General features: G+C 37.2%; 2 protein-coding genes across 2 annotated transcripts in view; both read right to left on the bottom strand.

Annotated features, from left to right (window-relative positions):
- Window positions 1-600: 600 nt before the first annotated feature.
- polr2f (RNA polymerase II, I and III subunit F) lies at window positions 601-9,692 on the bottom strand. The gene is made up of 5 exons (XM_061973485.2): window positions 9,506-9,692; window positions 7,215-7,284; window positions 7,014-7,144; window positions 4,611-4,682; window positions 601-914 (listed from the first exon to the last, which is right to left on the bottom strand). Exons 1-5 carry the CDS (start codon window positions 9,523-9,525, stop codon window positions 824-826), a joined length of 384 nt encoding a protein of 127 aa, XP_061829469.1. The 5' UTR covers window positions 9,526-9,692; the 3' UTR covers window positions 601-823.
- A 2,918-nt stretch (window positions 9,693-12,610) lies between these two features.
- The window catches only part of LOC133615689 (MICAL-like protein 1), a 31,942-nt gene continuing 18,694 nt past the window's right edge, over window positions 12,611-25,858 (bottom strand). The window contains exons 11-16 of the mRNA XM_072915774.1: window positions 25,682-25,826; window positions 21,391-21,481; window positions 21,255-21,328; window positions 18,361-18,475; window positions 16,779-16,825; window positions 12,611-13,126 (exon numbers count right to left, since the gene is read on the bottom strand). Of these exons, the coding sequence (XP_072771875.1) occupies window positions 13,017-13,126; window positions 16,779-16,825; window positions 18,361-18,475; window positions 21,255-21,328; window positions 21,391-21,481; window positions 25,682-25,826 (582 nt within the window). The 3' untranslated portion in view covers window positions 12,611-13,016. The remainder of the gene's footprint in view (window positions 13,127-16,778; window positions 16,826-18,360; window positions 18,476-21,254; window positions 21,329-21,390; window positions 21,482-25,681; window positions 25,827-25,858) is intronic.

Here is a 25,858-nt window from a genome sequence, read left to right as displayed (position 1 = left end):
CAACTTCCTGTTGATTTCTGCCCGATGATATACAATTATGAAAACTAGGTCTAAGTCAGAGCTACATACAGGTTTTTGTTTCATGTCTCTCCGATCTTCCTAGTGGGAGATACAGGCATTCTAGTTTTTTTTTTCTAGGGGGCGCTAGAGCGCAATTTTGAGTTTTGGGGTTCGTTTTTTTTTTAAAAAGGTAATTTTCGCAGGTCCTGATGTGTGGGTCAAATATGGTGAGTTTTGAAGCATGTTAAGTGGGTCAAATTACAGTTTGTTGTGGTGGCGGAAGAATAAAGAATAATAAAACCTTACAAATACAATAGGTCCTTATGTCCCATTGCATAAGGACTCCCTTTGGGAGTCCTTATGCAATGGGCCATGCGGGCCCTAATTATGTTTTCTTGTCTCACATAAGGATTGTGAATGATAAGCAACATTTCAATTTCCCGCTGCGGTCAATACACAGTCTATCACCTGATGATGCTTTGGGAAACTTCTGGAGTTCTGCCTTTCTTGCTCCGAGTGAACAGATGTGTGGTCAGATTCATTTTTACATAACAAACCAAGGAACAAACCCGATTTCCCTACAAACAGGAGCAGTGTTGGTAGAGTACGACAGACAAAGGTTTATTCAAAACAATAAAACATTTCTTTTACAACAATCACATGTCTCCACCAAAACAAACTCTTAAATGTTCAATTTAAGTTGTGTCTCCATCTTGTGGCGCTTACTTGTAATTGTTGTTTCTCTACTAAAAGTCACTGGCCAGCTTTAGAGGAAGGAAGACGACAGCAATATTTACAGTTTGTGGCCAGCTTTACGTCTTACTTAGTCGCTTATGATGAGCTCGTCGCAGCCCCAGTCTTCGTAGCTCCCATCTGGAAGGTACCTGCGGATGATGATGGGGATCTTGCCGCACCTGGTGGACGAGACCAGCAACCAGGCTTGTGAATGCGCTCAGTGCTCGTCCCAACCTGTTGCTCCGGGTCTGCTTGTTAGTAGTACGAGTCCGCAAGTTCTGTTTGTGCGTCTGACGCTGTTGGCCAGGCAGTGAAGCGACGCCATGGGGAAATACTCCACGGCTGTAAAGCCAGCTTGGAAGCAGTATTCAATTTACAGGCACGTAAGAACCCCTTTGAGGGAAAACAAAAGAAAAACTGACCAAGAAAAGACCAACATTTCTACCGGCACAAAATGCTGCCACGCATGTCCCGAAAGGAAATGTTGAAAATCCAGACTACATTTTCTACCTCTTTTGGTTGACAACTACATGTCCAATTTAATGTACCACAGAAATTGCAGTTTTTTCAAATCATTTACTAACATTATCATTGAAAATGTCATCATATAACATGCATCTTACAGCCACGCCCCCTTGGGAAATATACTTCCTGTGTTGGGACCTCTGTTTACATCCTCACGTCAACAATACATTTCCTTGCTGGCTAGTTAATACTGTAGAAGTACAACTGCTTGGGAACTTAATTAATACTGTAGAAGTACAACTGCTTGGGAACTTAATTAATACTGTAGAAGTACAACTGCTTGGGAACTTAATTAATACTGTAGAAGTACAACTGCTTGGGAATTTAATTAATACTGTAGAAGTACAACTGCTTGGGAACTTAATTAATACTGTAGAAGTACAACTGCTTGGGAACTTAATTAATACTGTAGAAGTACAACTGCTTGGGAATTTAATTAATACTGTAGAAGTACAACTGCTTGGGAACTTAATTAATACTGTAGAACTACAACTGTTTGGGAACTTAATACTGTAGAAGTACAATTGCTTGGGAACTTAATACTGTAGAAGTACAACTGCTTGGGAACTTAATTAATACTGTAGAACTACAACTGCTTGGGAACTTAATTAATACTGTAGAAGTACAACTGCTTGGGAACTTAATACTGTAGAAGTACAATTGCTTGGGAACTTAATACTGTAGAAGTACAACTGCTTGGGAACTTAATTAATACTGTAGAAGTACAACTGCTTGGGAACTTAATACTGTAGAAGTACAACTGCTTGGGAACTTAATTAATACTGTAGAAGTACAACTGCTTGGGAACTTAATACTGTAGAAGTACAACTGCTTGGGAACTTAATTAATACTGTAGAAGTACAACTGCTTGGGAACTTAATTAATACTGTAGAAGTACAACTGCTTGGGAACTTAATTAATACTGTAGAAGTACAACTGCTTGGGAACTTAATTAATACTGTAGAAGTACAACTGCTTGGGGACTTAATTAATAATGTAGAAGTACAACTGCTTGGGAACTTAATTAATACTGTAGAACAGGGGTGCTCATTACGTCGATCGCGAGCTACCGGTCGATCTCGGAGGGTGTGTCAGTCGATCACCAGCCAGGCATTAAAAAAATAGTCCTAAAAATGAGCGATCATAAATCTTCACTATGACGTCACTTTCGTCACTTGATTGACATTCACGCCACCCGAGGGTCTTCTGAGATGACGCTGGCTGCTGCCAGCTCATTAAAATTACCGACTGGAAGGCGAGAAACACTTTATTTCAACAGACTCTGGCGCCGTACCTGTCGTCAAAACTCCAAAGACCGACTGCACAGTTGCGCTACCAAAATAAGAGTCTCAGAAAGCTGGCGTGCACAAGCTAGCAATTAGCTACGGAGTTTGCCGACAATGTATTTCTTGTAAAGTGTCTACAAAGGAGTACGGAAGCTGGACAAATAAGATGCCAAAAACCAACCACTTTCATGTGGTATTGGACAGAAAGGAGGACTTTTTTCTCCTCCATTCGAAAATGCGGACGTTTTTAGCACCACAGTCTGATTCCAATCAATGCAAGTCATCAGAATCAGGTAATACACCAACTTATCTTTAAACACCTTTAACTTATTAACAATATTAACTATATGTGTTAAACATGCTTGCATTATCTTTAAACACCTTTAACTTATTAACAATATTAACTATATGTGTTAAACATGCTTGTATTATCATTAAACACCTTTAACTTGTTAACAATATCAACTATATGTGTTAAACATGCTTGTATTATCTTTAAACACCTTTAACTTATTAATAATATTAACTATATGTGTTAAACATGCTTGTATTATCATTAAACACCTTTAACTTGTTAACAATATTAACTATATGTATTAAACATGCTTGTATTATCTTTAAACACATTTAACTTGTTAACAATATTAACTATATGTATTAAACAAAATTGTATTATCATTAAACACCTTTAATTTATTAACAATATTAACTATATGTGTTAAACATAATTGCATTATCATTAAACACCTTTAATTTATTAACAATATTAACTATGTGTTAAACATGCTTGCATTATCATTAAACACCTTTAACTTGTTAACAATATTAACTATATGTGTTAAACATGCTTGCATTATCACTAAACACCTTTAACTTATTAACAATATTAACTATATGTGTTAAACATGCTTGCATTATCATTAAACACCTTTAACTTGTTAACAATATTAACTGTATGTGTTAAACATGATTGTATTATCATTAAACACCTTTAATTTATTAACAATATTAACTATATGTGTTAAACATGCTTGCATTATCATTAAACACCTTTAACTTATTAACAAAAACATATATTTCATAAATATAAATGATATATATGAATGAGGTAGATCCCCACGACTTGATCAATTGAAAAGTAGCTCGCCTGCAGAAAAAGTGTGAGCACCCCTGCTGTAGAAGTACGGTACAACTGCTTGGGAACTTAATTAATACTGTAGAAGTACAACTGCTTGGGAACTTAATTAATACTGTAGAAGTACAACTGCTTGGGAACTGTTCATGAATCGCCACTTGTGTTTTGATGTTGTTTGTGGGTGTTGGCTAGCAAAAACAAATACTAATTTATTTAGATAAGCAGCACATGTGGAAAATATTATATCACAACTATGGTGACAACAATTATGACAGTGTTGTTGAATGTGCTCAAAATGTACTTATACACACACTAAACTTACACTTATTTTGTTCAGTAACTAAAACAGACTGTTTGAAAAGCCACTATTTTGTGTTTCTTATGCTTCACTTATAGTATTTTAGTCATTTTATCTGTTTTAAACATCGGTTTGTACTCTGGCACTTTAAGATGCATTCAAATGAAAAGTACGTCACAAATAAAATATATTATTATTATTATTCATTATTATTTCTGGCGGGCGTTGTGGCGTCCGACTCTGTCCAGCGGTCCTTGAATGCACCATAAAACAACATCCGTCTGGCTGTCCTAAAATGTTTAATGTACACAACTGAATAGCTCAGTTGCTCAGATACTGATGTGTTTATACATGTTTACATTGGGGAATGTTGTTTTAAAATGGGGAAAGACGTTAATGTCTCTTGTGTTCATGAATGTTTTCTTATCAATCGTGGTTTTTCCATGATTTTATTTCAAAACGGTAATACAGACCGTCGGGAGTTTTACTATATTATCATAATACCCAAATACTTTTAGACACATTGCCCAGTAGAAACGACTCAAAGTAAGACTGGAAATAATCTACAAAGACAATGTAATTGCAGTCGTAGAGCAAAATATTAGTGGCGGGAAAAGCAGGTATGACTTACTTGAGCTCTTTCATGGCGATTTGTAACGGGTCCGTTTCTCCTTCCAGCTCCACCATGACAGGTGCACACATCCTGGTGGTGGTAAGGAACAAACATAAATCTAAAACTGACATCATCAAAATGTTTCTTGTTTCTCAATATACATTTTAAAAGGAGGTCATGTGATTTTGTTTATACATTTGAACACTTCCTTGTGCTCTACATAACATGTAATGGTGCTTCTTTGCTCAAAATGTTGCATAGATGACCGTCCATTCGGTTGACAACGATGGCGATTTGTTGCCTGACGTTTGGCAGTGGAGCTAGAAGTAGCCTCTCGCACAGCTTACGGAATCGCTGGACAGGAAGTTATCAGAGCAGTGCCTATTGTGATTGTTTGGTACAGTTATTTCGCGACTTCACGAACAAACATTTTTTAAAGGATGTTTAAGTTAATCATTTTTAATGGGAAACCGTAGTTTTTAACACTGATTATCAAAAACCGTATTCATTAAGGTAAAACCGTAGTTGTTGGCAGGTACGCGATTACGGGGTCCCCTGATGACCCCGAATAACCACTGAATCCAAAACAGCTGCAGACCGGCCGGCCAGCCCGCAGGCACGCACGCGCGCATATTCTATTACTGTTAAGCAAACTATGAATAATAAAACATGTGTCCTTTATCATAGCTACACGTATGACAAAAAAGCGTGTGAAAATCAGTGGTATTCAGTGAGGTAAGATGAATTAAATGTGCTGACAGTTCATTGCTCCTGCCAAATGAATTGCACTGAGTGGAGCAGATCACCACTCCAAGATGGCGGCCCCGCGTCTCGTCAGCGCTCCATGCTGCATACCCTTAGAAGATGTCTATGGGTTTGGGGGCCTGTGTCAAATATCAGCTGATACAGAGACCGGAACTGGTTGTGTGACACGATCGCCAGGGATGATGTAACTAGGGGTGTAACGGTACGTGTATTTGTATTGAACCGTTTCGGTACGGGGGTTCCGGTTCGGTTCGGAGGTGCACCGAACGAGTTTCCACACGGACATATTAAGTAGCGTACCGCACGTTGTGTAAACAATGCACACGGAGGCACAACACACGGCATGCTAGCAGCGACCAGTCTAGGACAACATGTAAAAGCCAGAGCTGGAAGACCCTCCTGGCTCGTTAAGATCTCCCGTTTGGGAACACTTTGGCTGCGTGATACAACAATGGAGGACATTGTTCAGCAGCTGCTTCTGACAACACGTCAGACATGCTAACCCATTTGAAGCGTCACCACCACATTCAAGCAGCCTCTCCTCGGCGAGTCAGGCAGGGCTAAAGCAATAACAAATATTTTTATAGCAGCAGATTTAAGACCATATTGCATTAAAAACTAGATTTTGAGCCACTTCTATAGTGGAAGAACAATGAGCCCATATATCCTCTTACTGCCAAGTTAGCCAGGCTGGGGGAGAAAGAAAAGTTAATCTGAGGCTGAGTTGACTTGAAACTGTTTAATGTTGCACTTTTTATATGTAGAAGAAAAGTTTTGTCATTTTATTTAATCTGAGCAACAACTTGAGGCAGTTTAATGTTGATTAACACGGACCCTGACTTAAACAAGTGGAAAAACTTATTGTGGTGTTACCATTTAGTGGTCAATTGTACGGAATATGTACTGTACTGTGCAATCTACTAATAAAAGCTTCAATCAATCAATCAAAAAAAGCACTTTATTTGTAGAAAGGTTCTGTTAAGAAACCATTTTGAGCCTTATCTTATTTAGTTTTTATTTGATATATGTTGACCACATGAACCCTGGAAATTGACCCTGTGTGTTTATGTATGTTATGCCATTGTTTACACATTTGGTAAATAAATAACCTAAGAATTTATATTTTAATGTTTTCTTACTGTACCGAAAATGAACCGAACCGTGACCTCTAAACCGAGGTACGTACTGAACCGAAATGTTAGTGTACTGTTACACCCCAAGATGTAACTGTTGTATTGTTGCTTGCTGCGCCAAATAAAAGTGGTTTATCAAGGCAGGACCAAGTTTCTTTGCTTCTGCGTCTCAGGAAAGACAGAATAAACGTTTTGTGGCTTTATTACTACCTCCCTTATGACGCGATTACGCGCCGATTAGCAAGACCTCGTAAAAGTTTGCGCTATTTCGCTGCACGACGGATCTGCAACAGACTGGTGCTGGGGACCGCAGAGAAGCCGGTCCGCGGCCGATTTCGGATTCAGTGGAAATCCGGGGTAAAAAGAATGGCACATCAAAAGACGGATATCAAGCGACTTGAAGATGGTGTGTTCAACATTTTGACCAAAGAACCCTTACATGTCAGGTAGACCACAAGGACATGTTTTAAATGTAGAAAAAAACATAGTATGACCATTTTAAGACAAGAGAAGCAATACTTACGCTATCTGGAGAGCTCTGGTGCCCAAAACTCTGGCTCTCTCATATTTGGTCATGTATTGTGTTGTTATTCTCTTCTGGTTGGCTTGCTGGCCCTCCCGTGCAGGTAAGATCTGCACATTCTCTCGATCCTCCTGTTCCGTGGCACATTAAAAAGGTTTGAGGAGTATTCGTCAAACAGACATATTGTGTCCTTCAACTCACATCTTCCGCATTAACCAGATCATCTAATCCCTCATCCTCTTCGGCGTCGTCAAAATCTCCGTCATCGAAGCTAAAATGATGAGAATAAGATTCAATCACAAAAGTGCAGAGCGAATAGTCACACAATAGTCACACAATAGTCACACCAATAACACGAATGAGAACACAATAGTCTCACAATAGTCACAACAATAACACGAATGAGAACACAATAGTCTCACAATAGTCACAACAATAACACGAATGAGAACACAATAGTCACACCAATAGTCACACCAATAAGAACACAATAGTCACACAATAGTCACACAGATAAGAACACAATAGTCACACCAATAAGAACACAATAGTCACACAATAGTCACACAGATAAGAACACAAGTCACACAATAGTCACACAAATAAGAACACAATATTCACACAATAGCACAATAGTCACACGTATAACACTAATGAGAACACAATAGTCACACCAATAACACGAATGAGAACACAATAATCACACCAATAACACGAATGAGAACACAATAGTCACACAATAGTCACAACAATAACACGAATGAGAACACAATAATCACACCAATAAGAACACAATAGTCACACAATAGTCACGCCGATTATGAACACAATAGTCACACCAATAGTCACACAATAGTCACACCAATAACACGAATGAGAACACAATAGTCACACAATAGTCACACCAATAACACGAATGAGAACACAATAGTCACACCAATAACACGAATGAGAACACAATAGTCACACCAATAAGAACACAATAGTCACACAATAAGAACACAATAGTCACACCAATAAGAACACAATAGTCACACAAATAAGAACACAATAGTCACACGTATAACTCGAATGAGAACACAATAGTCACACAATAGTCACACCAATAAGAACACAATAACCACACAATAGTCACACCAATAAGAACACAATAGTCACACAAATAAGAACACAATAGTCACACAATAACCACACAATAGTCACACCAATAAGAACACAATAGTCACACAAATAAGAACACAATAGTCACACTAATAGTCACACCAATAAGAACACAATACTCACACTAATAACACAATAGTCACACAAATAAGAACACAATAGTCACACAATAACCACACAATAGTCACACCAATAAGAACACAATAGTCACACAAATAAGAACACAATAGTCACACTAATAGTCACACCAATAAGAACACAATAGTCACACTAATAACACAATAGTCACACAAATAAGAACACAATAGTCACACAATAACCACACAATAGTCACACCAACAAGAACACAATAGTCACACAAATAAGAACACAATAGTCACACTAATAGTCACACCAATAAGAACACAATAGTCACACTAATAACACAATAGTCACACCAATAACACGAATGAGAACACAATAGTCACAACAAGAACACAATAGTCACACAATAGTCACACCAATAAGAACACAATAACCACACCAATAACACGAATGAGAACACAATAGTCACAACAATAACACAAATGAGAACACAATAGTCACACCAATAAGAACACAATAGTCACACCAATAACACGAATGAGAACACAAGAGTCACAACAATAACACAAATGAGAACACAATAGTCACACCAATAAGAACACAATAGTCACACCAATAACACAATAGTCACACCAATAACACGAATGAGAACACAATAGTCACATCAACAACACCAATGAGAACACAATAGTCACACCAATAACACGAATAAGAACACAATAGTCACACAATAGTCACACCAATAAGAACATAATAGTCACACCAATAAGAACACAATAGTCACACTAATAGTCACACAATAGTCACACAATAGTCACACCAATAAGAACACAATAGTCACACAATAGTCACACCAATAACACGAATGAGAACACAATAGTCACAACAATAACACAAATGAGAACACAATAGTCACACCAATAAGAACACAATAGTCACACCAATAAGAACACAATAGTCAAACAATAGTCACACCAATAACACGAATGAGAACACAATAGTCACACCAATAACACGAATGAGAACACAATAGTCTCACAATAGTCACAAAAATAACACGAATGAGAACACACTAGTCACACACCAATAACACCAATGAGAACACAATAGTCACACAACAATAACACAAATGAGAACACAACAGTCACACAAATAACACGCGGCTAGCAAGATGGCTACAAAGTGAACGACGACTTCAAACATGTGAAACATTTTAGGCCTCAAAGTTGCTCCTTTATTTTACTCACTTGTCTTCGTTGTCCGACATACTCTACTGTTGATTAGAAAATACTCTACTGTTGATTAGAAAATATTCTACTGTTGATTATAAAATGAGAAATGTTTGGATGTCTTCTTGGCGACTTTTGCATCAAACACGTAAACGTGCTCCTCACTTCCGGGTTGTGTGCGCTGGGAAACATTCCGGGTTGTCAAGGGCGAGTAAGTATAGTTCCGCTTTGGAGACTTGTTTTCCTACGAACAGGAAGCAGCGAAAAGAATGCACTTCTTCGTTCAATTCAGTTGAAAACAATATCAAATATGACTCAACAGCGAGCAGCTACTTTCAAACATTTCAACAACAAACACAGTAATAATGAAACCCGCCCACACTAAATAGTGTAACGTGTTTTTTGTGTTGTTTTTGATTTTATAAACCTTTATTTATAAATTTCAACATTTACAAACAGTTGAGAAATAATAATCAAAGTAAGTACAAAAACAGTACAAAACAGCGCCAGGGGGTTGTAAATTCAAAGTAACTAAAATAGAATGCAAAATATATATATATAACAAAGTGCAAAGCCATAGGCTCACTATATTTCAGTAAATAACTTCAATTTGGAACACAGCGTCATCGTTTTCAATGTAAGGTGTACCTTTGACGTCATCTAGTGACGATACTTCTACCATAGCGTCGAGTTTAATAATAATTGTGGTGAATTCAAAGCGTTCCAACTTCAAACTGTTCAGCCTATTCAGGAATCGCTGGCTTTCCCTTGACAAATTCCAAAAAAAAATCCCAGATTTTCCCAGAATTCCAGGTTTTCCGGGACATTTTTCCCCATTTAAAATGATTTGACCATTTTTCAAACTTCCACCATTTCCACATTTTTCAAGCTATTCCACCTTCAACACAATCCACCATCCTGGAAATTCAAACTTCACCTTTTGCAAGTTCAAGAAAACTACAGGATTTTCCAAAATCTTCCACATTTTTCAACGCATTTCAAGCGTTCCACCGTCAAAACATTCCTCTTAATCAGAACAAAAAAACACAAAAAAACAAAGTTGTTTTTTGAAATTCCAGGAATTCCGTAATACCATTTCTCATTTCAACATGTTACTACTTCAACATTTCTCCACTGATTTGAAAAATGTCAACACCAACCATTTCAACTCATTCAGACCATTCAAGTTTTTTTTTACCAATTTCAAAAAAAAATCCGCTTTTCCCGAAATTCCCAATTTTTTCAGAAATTCCCATTGAAATCAATGTGACATTCTTCAAACTTCCACATTTTTCATCTGATTCAAACTGTTCCAACTTCAGAATATTCAGCCTGTTCAGGAATTGTGTGCTCTACTTCAACAATTCTACAAAAAAAATCCCGGATTTCCCACAATTCCTTTTTCATTTTTTTTCATTTTCCCCATTTAAAATGAATTGGCTATTTTTCAAACTTCCACAATTCCCACAAACCATTCAAACCATTCCACCTTCAACACATTCCAACATTCTGGAAATTCAAGCTACCTTTTTTCCAAGTTCAAAAAAATTCTCGATTTTCCCGAAATTCCCAATTTTTTCAGAAATTCCCATTGAAATCAATGTGACATTCTTCAAACTTCCACATTTTTCATCTGATTCAAACTGTTCCAACTTCAGAATATTCAGCCTGTTCAGGAATTGTGTGCTCTACTTCAACAATTCTACCAAAAAAAAATCCCGGATTTCCCACAATTCCTTTTTCATTTTTTTTCATTTTCCCCATTTAAAATGAATTGGCTATTTTTCAAACTTCCACAATTCCCACAAACCATTCAAACCATTCCACCTTCAACACATTCCAACATTCTGGAAATTCAAACTACCTTTTTTCCAAGTTCAAAAAAATTCTCGATTTTCCCAAATTCCCTAATACAATTTACTACTTCAACATTTCTTGCCCGATTTAAACAATTCCAACACCAACCAATTGAGTTCATTCAGGGCATTCATGCTCCTAATCATTTTCCAAAAATCCCGCTTTTCCCAAAATTCCCAAATTTCCAGGAAGTTCCCAATGAAATGAATGGGACATTTTTCCAAGTTGCACAATTCCCACATTTTTCGACCTATTCAAACCATTCCAACATTAACACATTCCACTCATCCTGGACATTCAAACTAACACTTTCCCAAGTTCCAAACCAAATTCCGGTTTTCCTGGAAATTCAAACTCTTCAACATTCAAACCCTTCCGACATTCAAACCATTTCAGTGTTTAAACCTACTCAGTGGCCTAGTGTCATGACTTGATCTTGGGAGTTTGCTTTTCCGGGATGCAACGGAAAGTTGGCACGGGCGAGACGGGAATGAAGGTACATGATTTATTTAAAGACTATAAATACAAAAAAAGGATCAAACAAAAAGCGCGCACAATGGCGGAGAACAAACTATGAAAAACAAAAAGACTATAAACATGGAACCAAAACTTACTTTGACAAGGGACATGAAGCAGGATCTTAGAGGAATGGACAGAGCATAAATGTGGTGTGAGGTCGTCAGAAAGACAAACTGAAAAACACTGAACTTAAATACTACAGACATGATTAACGAAAACAGGTGCGTGACTCAAGACGTGAAACAGGTGCGTGACGTGACAGGTGAAAACTAATGGGTTGCTATGGTGACAATCAAGAGTGCACAACGAGTCCAAACGTGGAACAGGTGAAACTAATGGATAATCATGCAAACAAGACAAGGGAGTGAAAAGCCAGAAACCAAAGATTCCTATAACTAAACAAAAACATCACTTAAAACAAAAACATGATTACACAGACATGACACCTAGTGGTTAGAGCGGGTTAGGTTGTGAGTTCAAACCCCGGCCGAGTCATACCAAAGACTATAAAAATGGGAGCCATTACCTCCCTGCTTGGCACTCAGCATCGAGGGTTGGAATTGGGGGTTAAATCACCAAAAAATATTCCTGGGCGCTGCCACCGCTGCTGCTCACTGCTCCCCTCACCTCCCAGGGGGTGAACAAGGGGATGGGTCGAATGCAGAGGACACTTTTCACCACACCTAGTGTGTGTGTGGCAATCATTGGCACTTTAACTTGAACTTTAAACCATTTCTACGTTCATCCAACATTCCATTAGCATTTCCGTTCAGTCGGCTCTTCAACATTCAAACTATTCTTACATTCATACTACAATCTGTCAGCATTTCACTTCAACTTACTTGAGGAATTGCCTCTTCTAGTTGTAAATAATCCTGCAAAAGATGAGGTGACAAAGACACATGTACTGTATGTTTTATGTTCAGAATGCCTTTATTTGTCAAGTTTCCCATCACTCCGCCGTTTCACCACATTGTTTTATTCACTTACACATCTGTAATAAAACATGCATACTAATAACAGACGCACATGTCCTCTCGTCTGTGATACACAAAGACCACTCCTCGTTGTTCAGTTACAAATAGTCAATTCAACAGGACCAACACATGTTATTTCTTAGAATGAATCCATTTGTGTAGTAAGAATATTTGAATCAGCACTTCTTGTCGTGTTCTACTCTCGGGTTCAGCCTTTTAAAAACATTGGCGGGCCTGAACTTTCCTTTTGACTTCTTCAGCTCTTTCAGACCTTCTTTATCCAACTCTAAAAAGAGAGGTTGAACACAGCAATCAATTTAGAAAACAATATGCAAGCTCCGCAGGGTCCCCAGTTTGTCTGAAGAGGTGCAATGAATGAGTAACAGGGTGTTCATGTGACATTTTACAGCAAACTTATTCATATCCCTTTCATTTTTCATTTATTTCATCCATCCATTCATTTTCAAGATCATCTTACTCATCTCACCATATGAAATATAACTTACTTCACCAATTATTATTTATTTATATTGTTATTACTTATGGAGTATATTGTGAATAACCTGAGAACAGGAAGTGAACAAAAGTTTTAGCAACTGCTATGTAAAGGAAAAGGGTCAGGATTAAATAAATTCTATGTATAAATTATCACACAACTCTTATGCTTAAAGGCCGTTGCTATAGTTATTATCAATTGTGCTCAAGTTGTACTTTTCTATCTGTGCAAAGGCACACAACTTGTTATCTTCCACTGCAAGTTGCCTCGCAGCAGCAGTTTCTGTCTTCCAGCCTGCTAAACAGCCAAGGACGGACCACAAGTACCTCAACCAAGATAAGATGACAACACGCAGACAAAGCAGAGCCAGGGCCAAATCTCGAGTTCAGCACATTTGCATTTTGAATAATCACGTATTGTGTCTACTGGGGCTGCTTGCGTAATATGTGCCCCCCCCCCCTAGAAGCAGCCTTAGTGGTGTTAACTAGGGAACTCCTGAATAAATAGAGGAGCGCGGGGGCTGTACCTTAGAGCGTGGTGGGAGACTGTAACTGAGTGTGCAGCCCCATACGTTTCTCCTCATGAGCAAAATTGAACTCTGTCTCTGCCTGATTCCTTGCTTCTTGTCTTGTTTAATAGATAGTTCGGTGTTTGAACCTGACACTTTTTGAACATGTTGAATAAAGAAACTGGAAATTGTGATGTATCATGTTGTATGCATGCATGTGTGATGTATCATGTTGTATGCATGCATGTGTGATGTATCATGTTGTATGCATGCATGTGTGATGTATCATGTTGTATGCATGCATGTGTGATGTATCATGTTGTATGCATGCATGTGTGATGTATCATGTTGTATGCATGCATGTGTGATGTATCACATATATATATATATATTTATATTTATATAACTAATAACTAATGTAAACATGTATGTATAGGCTATATGCGTATATATATATACACACACACACAAATATATATATACATACATACACACACATATAAATTTATATATATACATATATACACACACATATCTATATACATATACATATATCAACAGCCTTGTTTTAAATGAATACACATATACATGCAGTACATATATATACACACACACATACAAACATATATATATATATATATATATATATATATATATATATATATATATAGACATACGGTATATATAGACATACGGTATATATATATATATATATATATATATATATATATATATATATATATATATATATATATATATATATATATATATATATATATATATATATATATATATATATATAGACATACGGTATATATAGACATACGGTATATATATATATATATATATATATATATATATATATATATATATATATATATATATATATATATATATATAGTTATTTTATTACTTTACATGCAGTCGGCTTTCGGCCCCCGGCTAAATTCCTTTAGCCCAATGCGGCCCCCGAGTCAAAAAGGTTTGGACACCCCTGGCCTAAGTATTCATTAAAAACAAGGCTGATATTCTAATTAACAAGTATAATTAATATATTTGGCCACTGCAACTTTACACACATTTTGAACAGTATCACTGTGTTTGAGCATAGGAAAATAAAACACTGTACTTTAATCAAGTGGTTCTTTGGCGTACCACTAGATGGAGCCCGCCTTGAAGCACACATTTTTGCTTTTTCATGTTTTGATTATGTGACATTATTTACATTTTACGTACAAAATAGCTGTTAATAATGTCCAAAACACGCATCTAAGTAAATTCAAGTTTGAGTCCAGTTGTATTAAAAAATAGTTTGGCAGGATTTAAGAGTGAAAAAATGTTGTAATGGAGACTTTACTATTAAATGTTGTAATGGAGACTTTACTATTAAATGTTGTAATGGAGACACTTTACTATTAAATGTTGTAATGAAGACACTTTACTATTAAATGTTGTAATGGAGACTTTACTATTAAATGTTGTAATGGAGACACTTTACTATTAAATGTTGTAATGGAGACTTCACTATTAAATGTTGTAATGGAGACACTTTACTATTAAATGTTGTAATGGAGACACTTTACTATTAAATGTTGTAAAGGAGACTTTACTATTAAATGTTGTAATGGAGACTTTACTATTAAATGTTGTAATGGAGACTTTACTATTAAATGTTGTAATGGAGACACTTTACTATTAAATGTTGTAATGAAGACACTTTACTATTAAATGTTGTAATGGAGACTTTACTATTAAATGTTGTAATGGAGACACATTACTATTAAATGTTGTAATGGAGACTTTACTATTAAATGTTGTAATGGAGACTTTACTATTAAATGTTGTAATGGAGACACTTTACTATTAAATGTTGTAATGGAGACACTTTACTATTAAATGTTGTAATGGAGACTTTACTATTAAATGTTGTAATGGAGACTTTACTATTAAATGTTGTAATGGAGACACTTTACTATTAAATGTTGTAATGAAGACACTTTACTATTAAATGTTGTAATGGAGACTTTACTATTAAATGTTGTAATGGAGACACTTTACTATTAAATGTTGTAATGGAGACTTCACTATTAAATGTTGTAATGGAGACACTTTACTATTAAATGTTGTAATGGAGACTTTACTATTAAATGTTGTAATGGAGACACTTTACTATTAAATGTTGTAATGGAGACTTTACTATTAAATGTTGTAATGGAGACACTTTACTATTAAATGTTGTAATGGAGACACTTTACTATTAAATGTTGTAATGGAGACACTTTACTATTAAATGTTGTAATGGAGACACTTTACTATTAAATGTTGTAATGGAGACACTTTACTATTAAATGTTGTAATGGAGACACTTTACTATTAAATGTTGTAATGGAGACTTTACTATTAAATGTTGTAATGGAGACTTTACTATTAAATGTTGTAATGGAGACTTTACTATTAAATGTTGTAATGGAGACACTTTACTATTAAATGTTGTAATGGAGACTTTACTATTAAATGTTGTAATGGAGACTATACTATTAAATGTTGTAATGGAGACACTTTACTATTAAATGTTGTAATGGAGACTTTACTATTAAATGTTGTAATGGAGACACTTTACTATTAAATGTTGTAATGGAGACTTTACTATTAAATGTTGTAATGGAGACTTTACTATTAAATGTTGTAATGGAGACACTTTACTATTAAATGTTGTAATGGAGACTTTACTATTAAATGTTGTAATGGAGACACTTTACTATTAAATGTTGTAATGGAGACTTTACTATTAAATGTTGTAATGGAGACACTTTACTATTAAATGTTGTAATGGAGACTTTACTATTAAATGTTGTAATGGAGACACTTCCAAGTACAATTCTGCTTAGGAGCACACTGGATGACAACATTTGAAATAATGTTTATTTTCCTCACCTTGGTTCTTGGACATCACTTCCCAAAGCACGTCCTCTTCACGCTCCCTAAAGTAGAGTTGCACAACATACTGTACTTTCATGTTGCATCAGTGCTTCCACAACATACTGTACATCCATGTTGCATCAGTGCTTCCACAACATACTGTACATCCATGTTACATCAGTGCTTCCACAACATACTGTACATCCATGTTGCATCAGTGCTTCCACAACATACTGTACATCCATGTTGCATCAGTGCTTCCACAACATACTGTACATCCATGTTGCATCAGTGCTTCCACAACATACTATACATCCATGTTGCATCAGTGCTTCCACAACATACTATACATCCATGTTGCATCAGTGCTTCCACTACATACTGTACATCCATGTTGCATCAGTGCTTCCACAACATACTGTACATCCATGTTGCATCAGTGCTTCCACAACATACTGTACATCCATGTTGCATCAGTGCTTCCACAACATACTGTACATCCATGTTGCATCAGTGCTTCCACTACATACTGTACATCCATGTTGCATCAGTGCTTCCACAACATACTGTACATCCATGTTGCATCAGTGCTTCCACAACATACTATACATCCATGTTGCATCAGTGCTTCCACTACATACTGTACATCCATGTTGCATCAGTGCTTCCACAACATACTGTACATCCATGTTGCATCAGTGCTTCCACAACATACTATACATCCATGTTGCATCAGTGCTTCCACTACATACTGTACATCCATGTTGCATCAGTGCTTCCACAACATACTGTACATCCATGTTGCATCAGTGCTTCCACAACATACTGTACTTTCATGTTGCATCAGTGCTTCCACAACATACTGTACATCCATGTTGCATCAGTGCTTCCACAACATACTGTACATCCATGTTGCATCAGTGCTTCCACAACATACTGTACATCCATGTTGCATTAGTGCTTCCACAACATACTGTACATCCATGTTGCATCAGTGCTTCCGCTACATACTGTACATCCATGTTGCATCAGTGCTTCCACAACATACTGTACATCCATGTTGCATCAGTGCTTCCGCAACATACTGTACATCCATGTTGCATCAGTGCTTCCGCAACATACTGTACATCCATGTTGCATCAGTGCTTCCGCAACATACTGTACATCCATGTGGCATCAGTGCTTCCGCAACATACTGTACATCCATGTTGCATCAGTGCTTCCGCAACATACTGTACATCCATGTTGCATCAGTGCTTCCACAACATACTGTACATCCATGTTGTATCAGTGCTTCCACAACATACTGTACATCCATGTTGTATCAGTGCTTCCACAACATACTGTACATCCATGTTGTATCAGTGCTTCCACAACATACTGTACATCCATGTTGTATCAGTGCTTCCACAACATACTGTACATCCATGTTGCATCAGTGCTTCCACAACATACTGTACATCCATGTTGTATCAGTGCTTCCACAACATACTGTACATCCATGTTGTATCAGTGCTTCCACAACATACTGTACATCCATGTTGCATCAGTGCTTCCACAACATACTGTACATCCATGTTGTTGACTTCCAACCCACCTCTGCCTGTCTTGGTCCAAAGCGCTGACGATGTGGTTCCTCTGCTCGATGACCAGGACCAGCTCAGCCATCAAGCTTTCCTCCCGACTCTTATCTTCTTCACTCCAGACGCTCTCTGGAAGGGAAGGAACACAACATCATGTATATATATGTATATAATATATATACATATATATATATATATATATATATATATATATATATATATATATATATATATATATATATATATATATATATATATATATATATATATATATATATTGGCAACACTAAATGGTCCCTAGTGTGTGAATGTGAGTGTGAATGTTGTCTGTCTATCTGTGTTGGCCCTGTGATGAGGTGACGACTTGTCCAGGGTGTACCCCGCCTTCCGCCCGATTGTAGCTGAGATAGGCTCCAGCGACCCCGAAGGGAATAAGCGGTAGAAAATGGATGGATGGATGGATATATATATATATATTATATACATATATATATATATATATATATATATATATATATATATATATATATATATATATATATACATAGGTCATCACGGAAGACCTCCTTAAAGTTTTGTCAAGCAGCTAAAATGCGCCAAACAAGCATAAATGTGGAGAGTGTTTTACATTTTTACTATCATGCTTTGTAATAGATTACATCCATTGTAACAGATTTAAATGAGTGTAATTTAGATTTTTTTTATGGTGCATGGACATTTCTTATAACATCCACAAAGTTCAGTGAGCAGTGTTGGTTGGATTGTTCTTTTTTTTGCACCATGACCAGGGAAGGTTGTTTGTATTGGGTCATATAAGTAGAGGCTGTGCTTACCTTTTTTTTTAGAGCATTATTAAAGGTTATTGACTTGAATTACTCACATCGTCAACTTGTTGATGACAAAATGGCAGAGGTGGGACCAAGTCATTGCTTTGCAAGTCACAAGTAAGTCTCAAGTCTTTGCCCTCAAATCCGAGTCAAGTCCCGAGTCAAGACAGGCAAGCCCCGAGTCAAGTCCAAAGTCAAGACTGGAAAGTCTCAAGTCAAGTCCTAAGTCCTGCATTTTGAGTTTCGAGTCCTTTCAAGTCCTTTTAACCACAGACTAATATATTAACACAGATTGTGTATGCTTTTCAAACGCTGTATTTATTTATTAAAACAAGTGCATTTTAAATTGCAGGAAAGAAAATTGTGCTGACATTGCACTTTATAATAGCACTATTAACCAGTCATTTTAAACATTAACTCATTCCTTTACAGAACAAACACATTGAAAAATAAAGTGCAAATGTACTTATTTGTACAAAAGTGTTAACATTGAAAAAACATGACATATACGTGAACATAACAAAAAAGTTGTACTTTTTATATGTCAGGGCCCTATGCTGCATTGCATTTGCAAAAGACCAAATTAGCCAAGAGTCTGTCAGTCATTTGTGCACGATGGGGGCGTAGTATGATGCCACCATGGCTGAAAACTCGCTCCACTGGAGCACTGGAGGCAGGCACTGCCAAGACTCTCATGGCCACTCGGAACAGTGAAGGAAGAGTCTTCATGTTCAATGCCCAGAACAAAAGGGGGGAGAGAGTTGTTTTGGGTTGGTGCACTACTTGTAAGTGTATCTTGTGTTTTTTATGTTGATTTAATTAAAAAAAAAATATATATATATTATTTCTTGTGCGGCCCGATACCAATCGATCCACGGACCAGTACCGGGCCGCGGCCCGGTGGTTGGGGACCACTGAGGTAAACAACCAACAGTATGTCAGAAAGCTAGCTAAAACGGTACACATATTCATAATATAGTATACATTTTAACTGACCTTTATTTGACTATTTTTGTCTTTTTTTAGGTGGCTAAAATACGCGGTGCTGCTGACCGCCGTCTAACGTTACGTGTGATATATTGACTAACGTAACCCTGCTTAAAAAAAATCACTGAACAAAAAGTATGAATAAGGTAGTGAACTGCAACAGATTCCCGTGTTTGCAATAACGTTATAACGTTAGCAGTGAGTTTACAGCCTCACTGATTTAACTACACAGCAAATAAAAGTCACGTTACTTAGCCAATAAACGTTATCTTACATTCAAAACTTACCCTTCTTTGTGCAACTTCAAATGCCGGACGAAGTTGGAAGTTGTTGCCTCTCCATCAGTCATTTTGGAACCGCATGTGTTGCATACTGCAAACCGTTTTGTGTTGACCACCTCGTAATTTTTATACCCAAACAAAATTATTTTAGGTATCATTTTTTGTTCACTGGCGTGTGGTTTGGACATGTCTTCTTCGTTGGTTGTCCTGCAATTTGATTGGATGAATGCTGTGTGATGAAAACAAAGTAGATGTAATTTGATTGGCTGTTGTACTGAGAGCACACCAGCTGACACACGCAACGCTGATAGACAAGTACACGATGAAAAATACGGAGCGCTCCCGAATAACTTTTTCATCTTTGGGTTTTGGGGAAAGTAGCAAGTCATGTCAAGTCATGTCAATTCAAAAGGCTCAAGTCCAAGTGAAGTCACAAGTCATTGATGTTAAAGTCGAAGTCGAGTTGCAAGTCTTTTTACATTTTGTCAAGTCCAGTCTAAAGTCATCAAATTCATGACTCGAGTCTGACTCGAGTCCAAGTCATGTGACTTGAGTCCACACCTCTGCAAAATGGAAGCAACAAAGTCAGCCTTTTAAAATGAATGCGGTCTCATTTTTAACTGAAGACGTTTAGAGGGCCACGTAGACCTGCAGGCAGTAGTTTGGACACCCCTGACATTGACCAAATGTCTACTGTAGAGGACACTGGTTCTCCAGAATATACAAAATAAGAAGACTGCGGTAATAGTGAAGGGAGAAGTTAGACATTTGTTTAGAAATGTGGCCCCCACATGGATTTAGTTGAAGACTGACCTGGTTTGTTGAGGAGACATCTGAGCTGGTACTCCACCTCCACCTGCCTCTCCTCCAACTTCCCTTGCTTGGTCCTAACACAACAAGTGCACTTCACATCTTCTGCAAGGCTTTTGTAAGAAGTGCAGACCCTTACAGGTAGACCAGCTCCGTGTCTCGGCGCATCAGTGAGTCCCTCTCGCGGATGAGAGAACGCCACTCGCTCAGCAAATGCTCTTCCTCTTCGTCTAAAAAGGAACAAAATACTTGAATTCTTTGCCTCGGCGACCTTTGACATGTGAGCACTACAGATATATATTGTATAAATTAGGACTGTCAAAGTTGAGTTTTTTTCAAGTCCATGCAAAATTTGTGTATCACGCACTGCCTTGTATAGGGGTTCTGTTTTTCAATGTGTGGTTGCTTATTTTGGCTTGCTTTTCTAACCCCACAATGAAGCAAAACATGACTGTGCCTGTAGCTTGTTTGTATATACTGTATATATGTATACATATATAATATATAAATGTGTATATATATATATATATATATATATATATATTTATTTTTTTGTTTTGTTTTTTTGTTTTTTTTAACTTTTTTAAATGCTTCTGTATGACATTCTGACAATAAAATTGCATTTGTGTCAAAATATGAAGGGCTTTTTTAATGTTCATGTTTACAGTAATCTACTGCGATTAATTTGTATTTTTATTAAAAATGCAAGACTGTGATTATTTTGATTAAGAATGTAATTATTTGACAGCACTAATATATAAATACATACATATATCTTGTACATAGACATACACATACATATATACACAAATATATATATGTATTATATATATATATTAGAAATGCGCGGATAGGCAATTATTTCATCCGCAACCGCATCACAAAAGTCGTCAACCATCCGCATCCACCCGAACTAACATTTAATCAAAACCGCACCCGCCCGTTGTTATATATCTAACATAGACGATGCAAGGCATTAGTGAGGTTATAAAGCTTTTGCCTGTTAAAGAAAGGAGACTGATCCAATGCAGCAGAGACATTCAATGCGTGCCACGCTGTCACGGCCCAGACGCACACCAGTGCGCAATCATCTGGGAGCCGCGCTGAGCGCACCTCCAAGCGCGCTCGCGCCACTCAAACTGCTGCAGGCAGCTGCGTTCTATCTTGTTTTAACATCCTGTGGCACTCTTCTGGGATCACGGCGGACGAAACTCCTCATGCTCAGGGTGTTTGTGGAGGTTCGGGGTTTTGCACAAATGTGATGCACCATGTTAGATGTCCCGGTTTTGTGACTGTCGTAGACATAAACAGCGTCGCAGCTCTTGCAAATCACATAGCCAGCATTACTATCATCCTGATTTACAACCTCATAAAAACGAGTCCACGCTGAACTTCTCTGGCCTTTTTTCCCTGGTCTTTAGTATTGCCTTTTTTAGTTTGTCACGTACCACGTTTGCTGCCGGCGTTGCCATCTCTTTTTTTTCTTCTTCTTCTGTTGTGGCATATGCAGCAGGTGCCTGCTCGTTTTTCGTATGTGGGTAACAACATTTAACTATGTATATATATTTACCAATTGGTTTAACTGCCACCCGCCTGAATCTATTTAAAATCTAATTTTTTTTATTTCAACCGCCCGACCCGCGGATAATCCGCGGACCCCGCGGTTGTGTCCGCAAACCGCGCATCTCTAATATATATATATATATATATATACCGTATATATATATATATATATATATATATATATATATATATACTGCGATGAGGTGGTGACTTGTCCAGGGTGTACCCCGCCTTCCGCCCGATTGTAGCTGAGATAGCTCCAGCGACCCCCGCGACCCCAAAGGGAATAAGCGGTAGAAAATGGATGGATGGATGGATGGATATATATATATATATATATATATATATATATATATATATATATATATATATATATATATATGTCTTAATAAGGTTATCCAAAAAATAGTGCTCGATACCGTAGTAGAGCGCAATATATGTATGTGTGGGGAAAAAAATCACAAGACTACTTCATCTCTACAGGCCTGTTTCATGAGGGGTTCCCTCAATCATCTCCTGATGATTGAGGGAACCCCTCATGAAACAGGCCTGTAGAGATGAAGTAGTCTTGTGATTTTTTTTCCCACACATACATATATATATATATATATATATATGTATATATATACGGTATATATATATATATATATATATATATATATATATATATATATATATATATATATATATATATATATATATATATATATATATATACCGTATATATATATATATATATATATATATATATATACCGTATATATATATATATACCGTATATATATATACATATATATATATATATATATATATATATATATATTTAATATATATAATACAGTGGTTCTTAACCTGGGTTCGATCGAACCCTAGGGGTTCAGTGAGTCGGCCTCGGTTGTTCGGCGGAACCTCCGCCGCGGAGGTCGAGACACACCCGACTCATCGTGTAAATGAAAACTTCTCCCTATCGGCGTATTATGGATACGACAACAGCAGAAGTCAGACTGATTTGCAGGTGTGTAATTTGTTGTGAGTTCATGCACTGTGTTGCTTTTGTTCTTTGAACAAGGTGATGTTCATGCACGCTTCATGTTGTGCACCAGTACAAAAACATATAACTTTGTCTTGAATTTGAAATAAAGAAGGGTTGGGTGAATGCGCATATGAAACTGGTGGGGTTCGGTACCTCCAACAAGGTTAAGAACCACTGATATAATATATTAAATTCACTACACCTTTTCCACATTTTATATTACAGCTTTATTAATTTTTGTCCTCAAAATTCTACCCATAATGACAATGTGTTAAGTCGTTTTTAAAAATTTTGCAAATGTATTCAAAATACAAAATGACATGTAGATAAGTATTCAGACCCTTTGCTCAATACTTTGTTGCAGAAATAACATCCTCAAGTCCTTTTGAATACGACACCACAAGCTTGGCACACCTATCTTTGGGCAGCACCTCTCAAGTTCCATCAGGTTGGATGGGAAGTGTTGGTTTTCATCCAGGATGTCTCTGTACATTTCTGCATTCATATTTCATCCTATATAGTTCCTGCCGCTGAAAAGCATCCCCACAGCATGATGCTGCCACCACCATAATGCTGCCACCACCATGTAGGGATGGTACTGGCTTGGTTTCCTCCAAACATGGCGCTTATCATCAGGCCCGGCCCTCACCAATCTGGCGCCCTAGGCAAGATTTTAGGTGGCGCCCCCCCACATCGGCAGTGAAGTGTATATACTCACAAGAAACCGAATAGCTTTGTCTTTGACCTTTTTTTTTTTTTTACTTACAACTATACCTAATATATAAAGGGGTGGAAAAGTGACTATTACCTGCAGGGCAAACATTAGCTAACCAGAAGGCAATAACAATGTAAACAAAAAACACCTGCTTAAAAGATCTAATACAAATGTCCCTGAGGAATGTAAAGTGGGAGTACTGTAATTACCTCACGTTACATTATTATTTTCCATAACAATTTAGCCCCCTCCACAATATTAACCCGACGTTAAAACAGAACTAGCTATTTATTGATTAGCAATTGCCGAATCATGTAACATTAGCTTAATGCTAAAAAGCCAGCTTACTATCACATTCTGTAACAGACAAATAATTTCATGTAGGCTAACGTTACCTACCTGCTACCTCTGTCTTTTCTCGTTTCTCCTTCTCTTTTTTTCTCTTTTTTCTTCCCTGGGCACCTGACAGTTTTGGCCGTTTTGACATCTTGTGTTGATTTTTTGATGTGGTGACGTCCAAAAAGAGTCATGATACGGGAAGGGAGGGGGCGCACCGTGCGGGGGGAGGGGGGTAATGTTGTAACAAATAATATTTCTATTAAATAGGCTTTACTTTGCATTTTAATTAACGTGGGATTATTTGTTGTATTTAGAAATAATAGTACCAGCTTTTTTTTCTTTTTTTTTTTTCTCCAACATTTGTGGCACTGGCGTGGTGCCCCCTGATGGACGGCGCCCTTAGCATTTGCCTATACGGCCTATGCCACGGGCCGGCCCTGCTTATCATTCACGCCAAAGACTTCAATCTTTGTCTCATCAGACCAGAGAATGTAGTTTCTGGTGCATTTTGGCAAACTTTTGACTAAGAAATGTCTTCCGTCTGGTTACGATACCAACCTGCATCAACAAAGTATTGAGCAAAGGCCTTTCAACACGTGGTAAATTTGCCCAAAAAAATCAGACATTTTCCCATTGTCATTGTGGGGTATTGTTTGTAGAATTTTGAGGACAAATATGAATGTATTCCATTTTGGAATAAGGCTGTAACAAAACAAAATGTGTCCAGATACACTCTAGTCTATACTCGATGCATATATTTATGAAAACATTTTGAATGACCATTCTTGCACTTTCTAAGGTTCATCTCCATGGCGACGCCTCTTTCTTCTAGCGCCTCCAGCTGCTCGTTCAGTCGTCTTGCCTCCGCCTGCAGATGTGCTGCAGGAGCAGACTGCTCCGCCTCCACCTCCACCTCCGCCTGCACCTGGCAGAGCACAAATAAGCCAGCATTTCTTA

The sequence above is a fragment of the Nerophis lumbriciformis genome, linkage group LG22 (assembly GCF_033978685.3).
Source record: "Nerophis lumbriciformis linkage group LG22, RoL_Nlum_v2.1, whole genome shotgun sequence".
Classification (NCBI taxonomy): domain Eukaryota; kingdom Metazoa; phylum Chordata; class Actinopteri; order Syngnathiformes; family Syngnathidae; genus Nerophis; species Nerophis lumbriciformis.
This window is presented reverse-complemented; position numbering and strand designations above follow the sequence as displayed.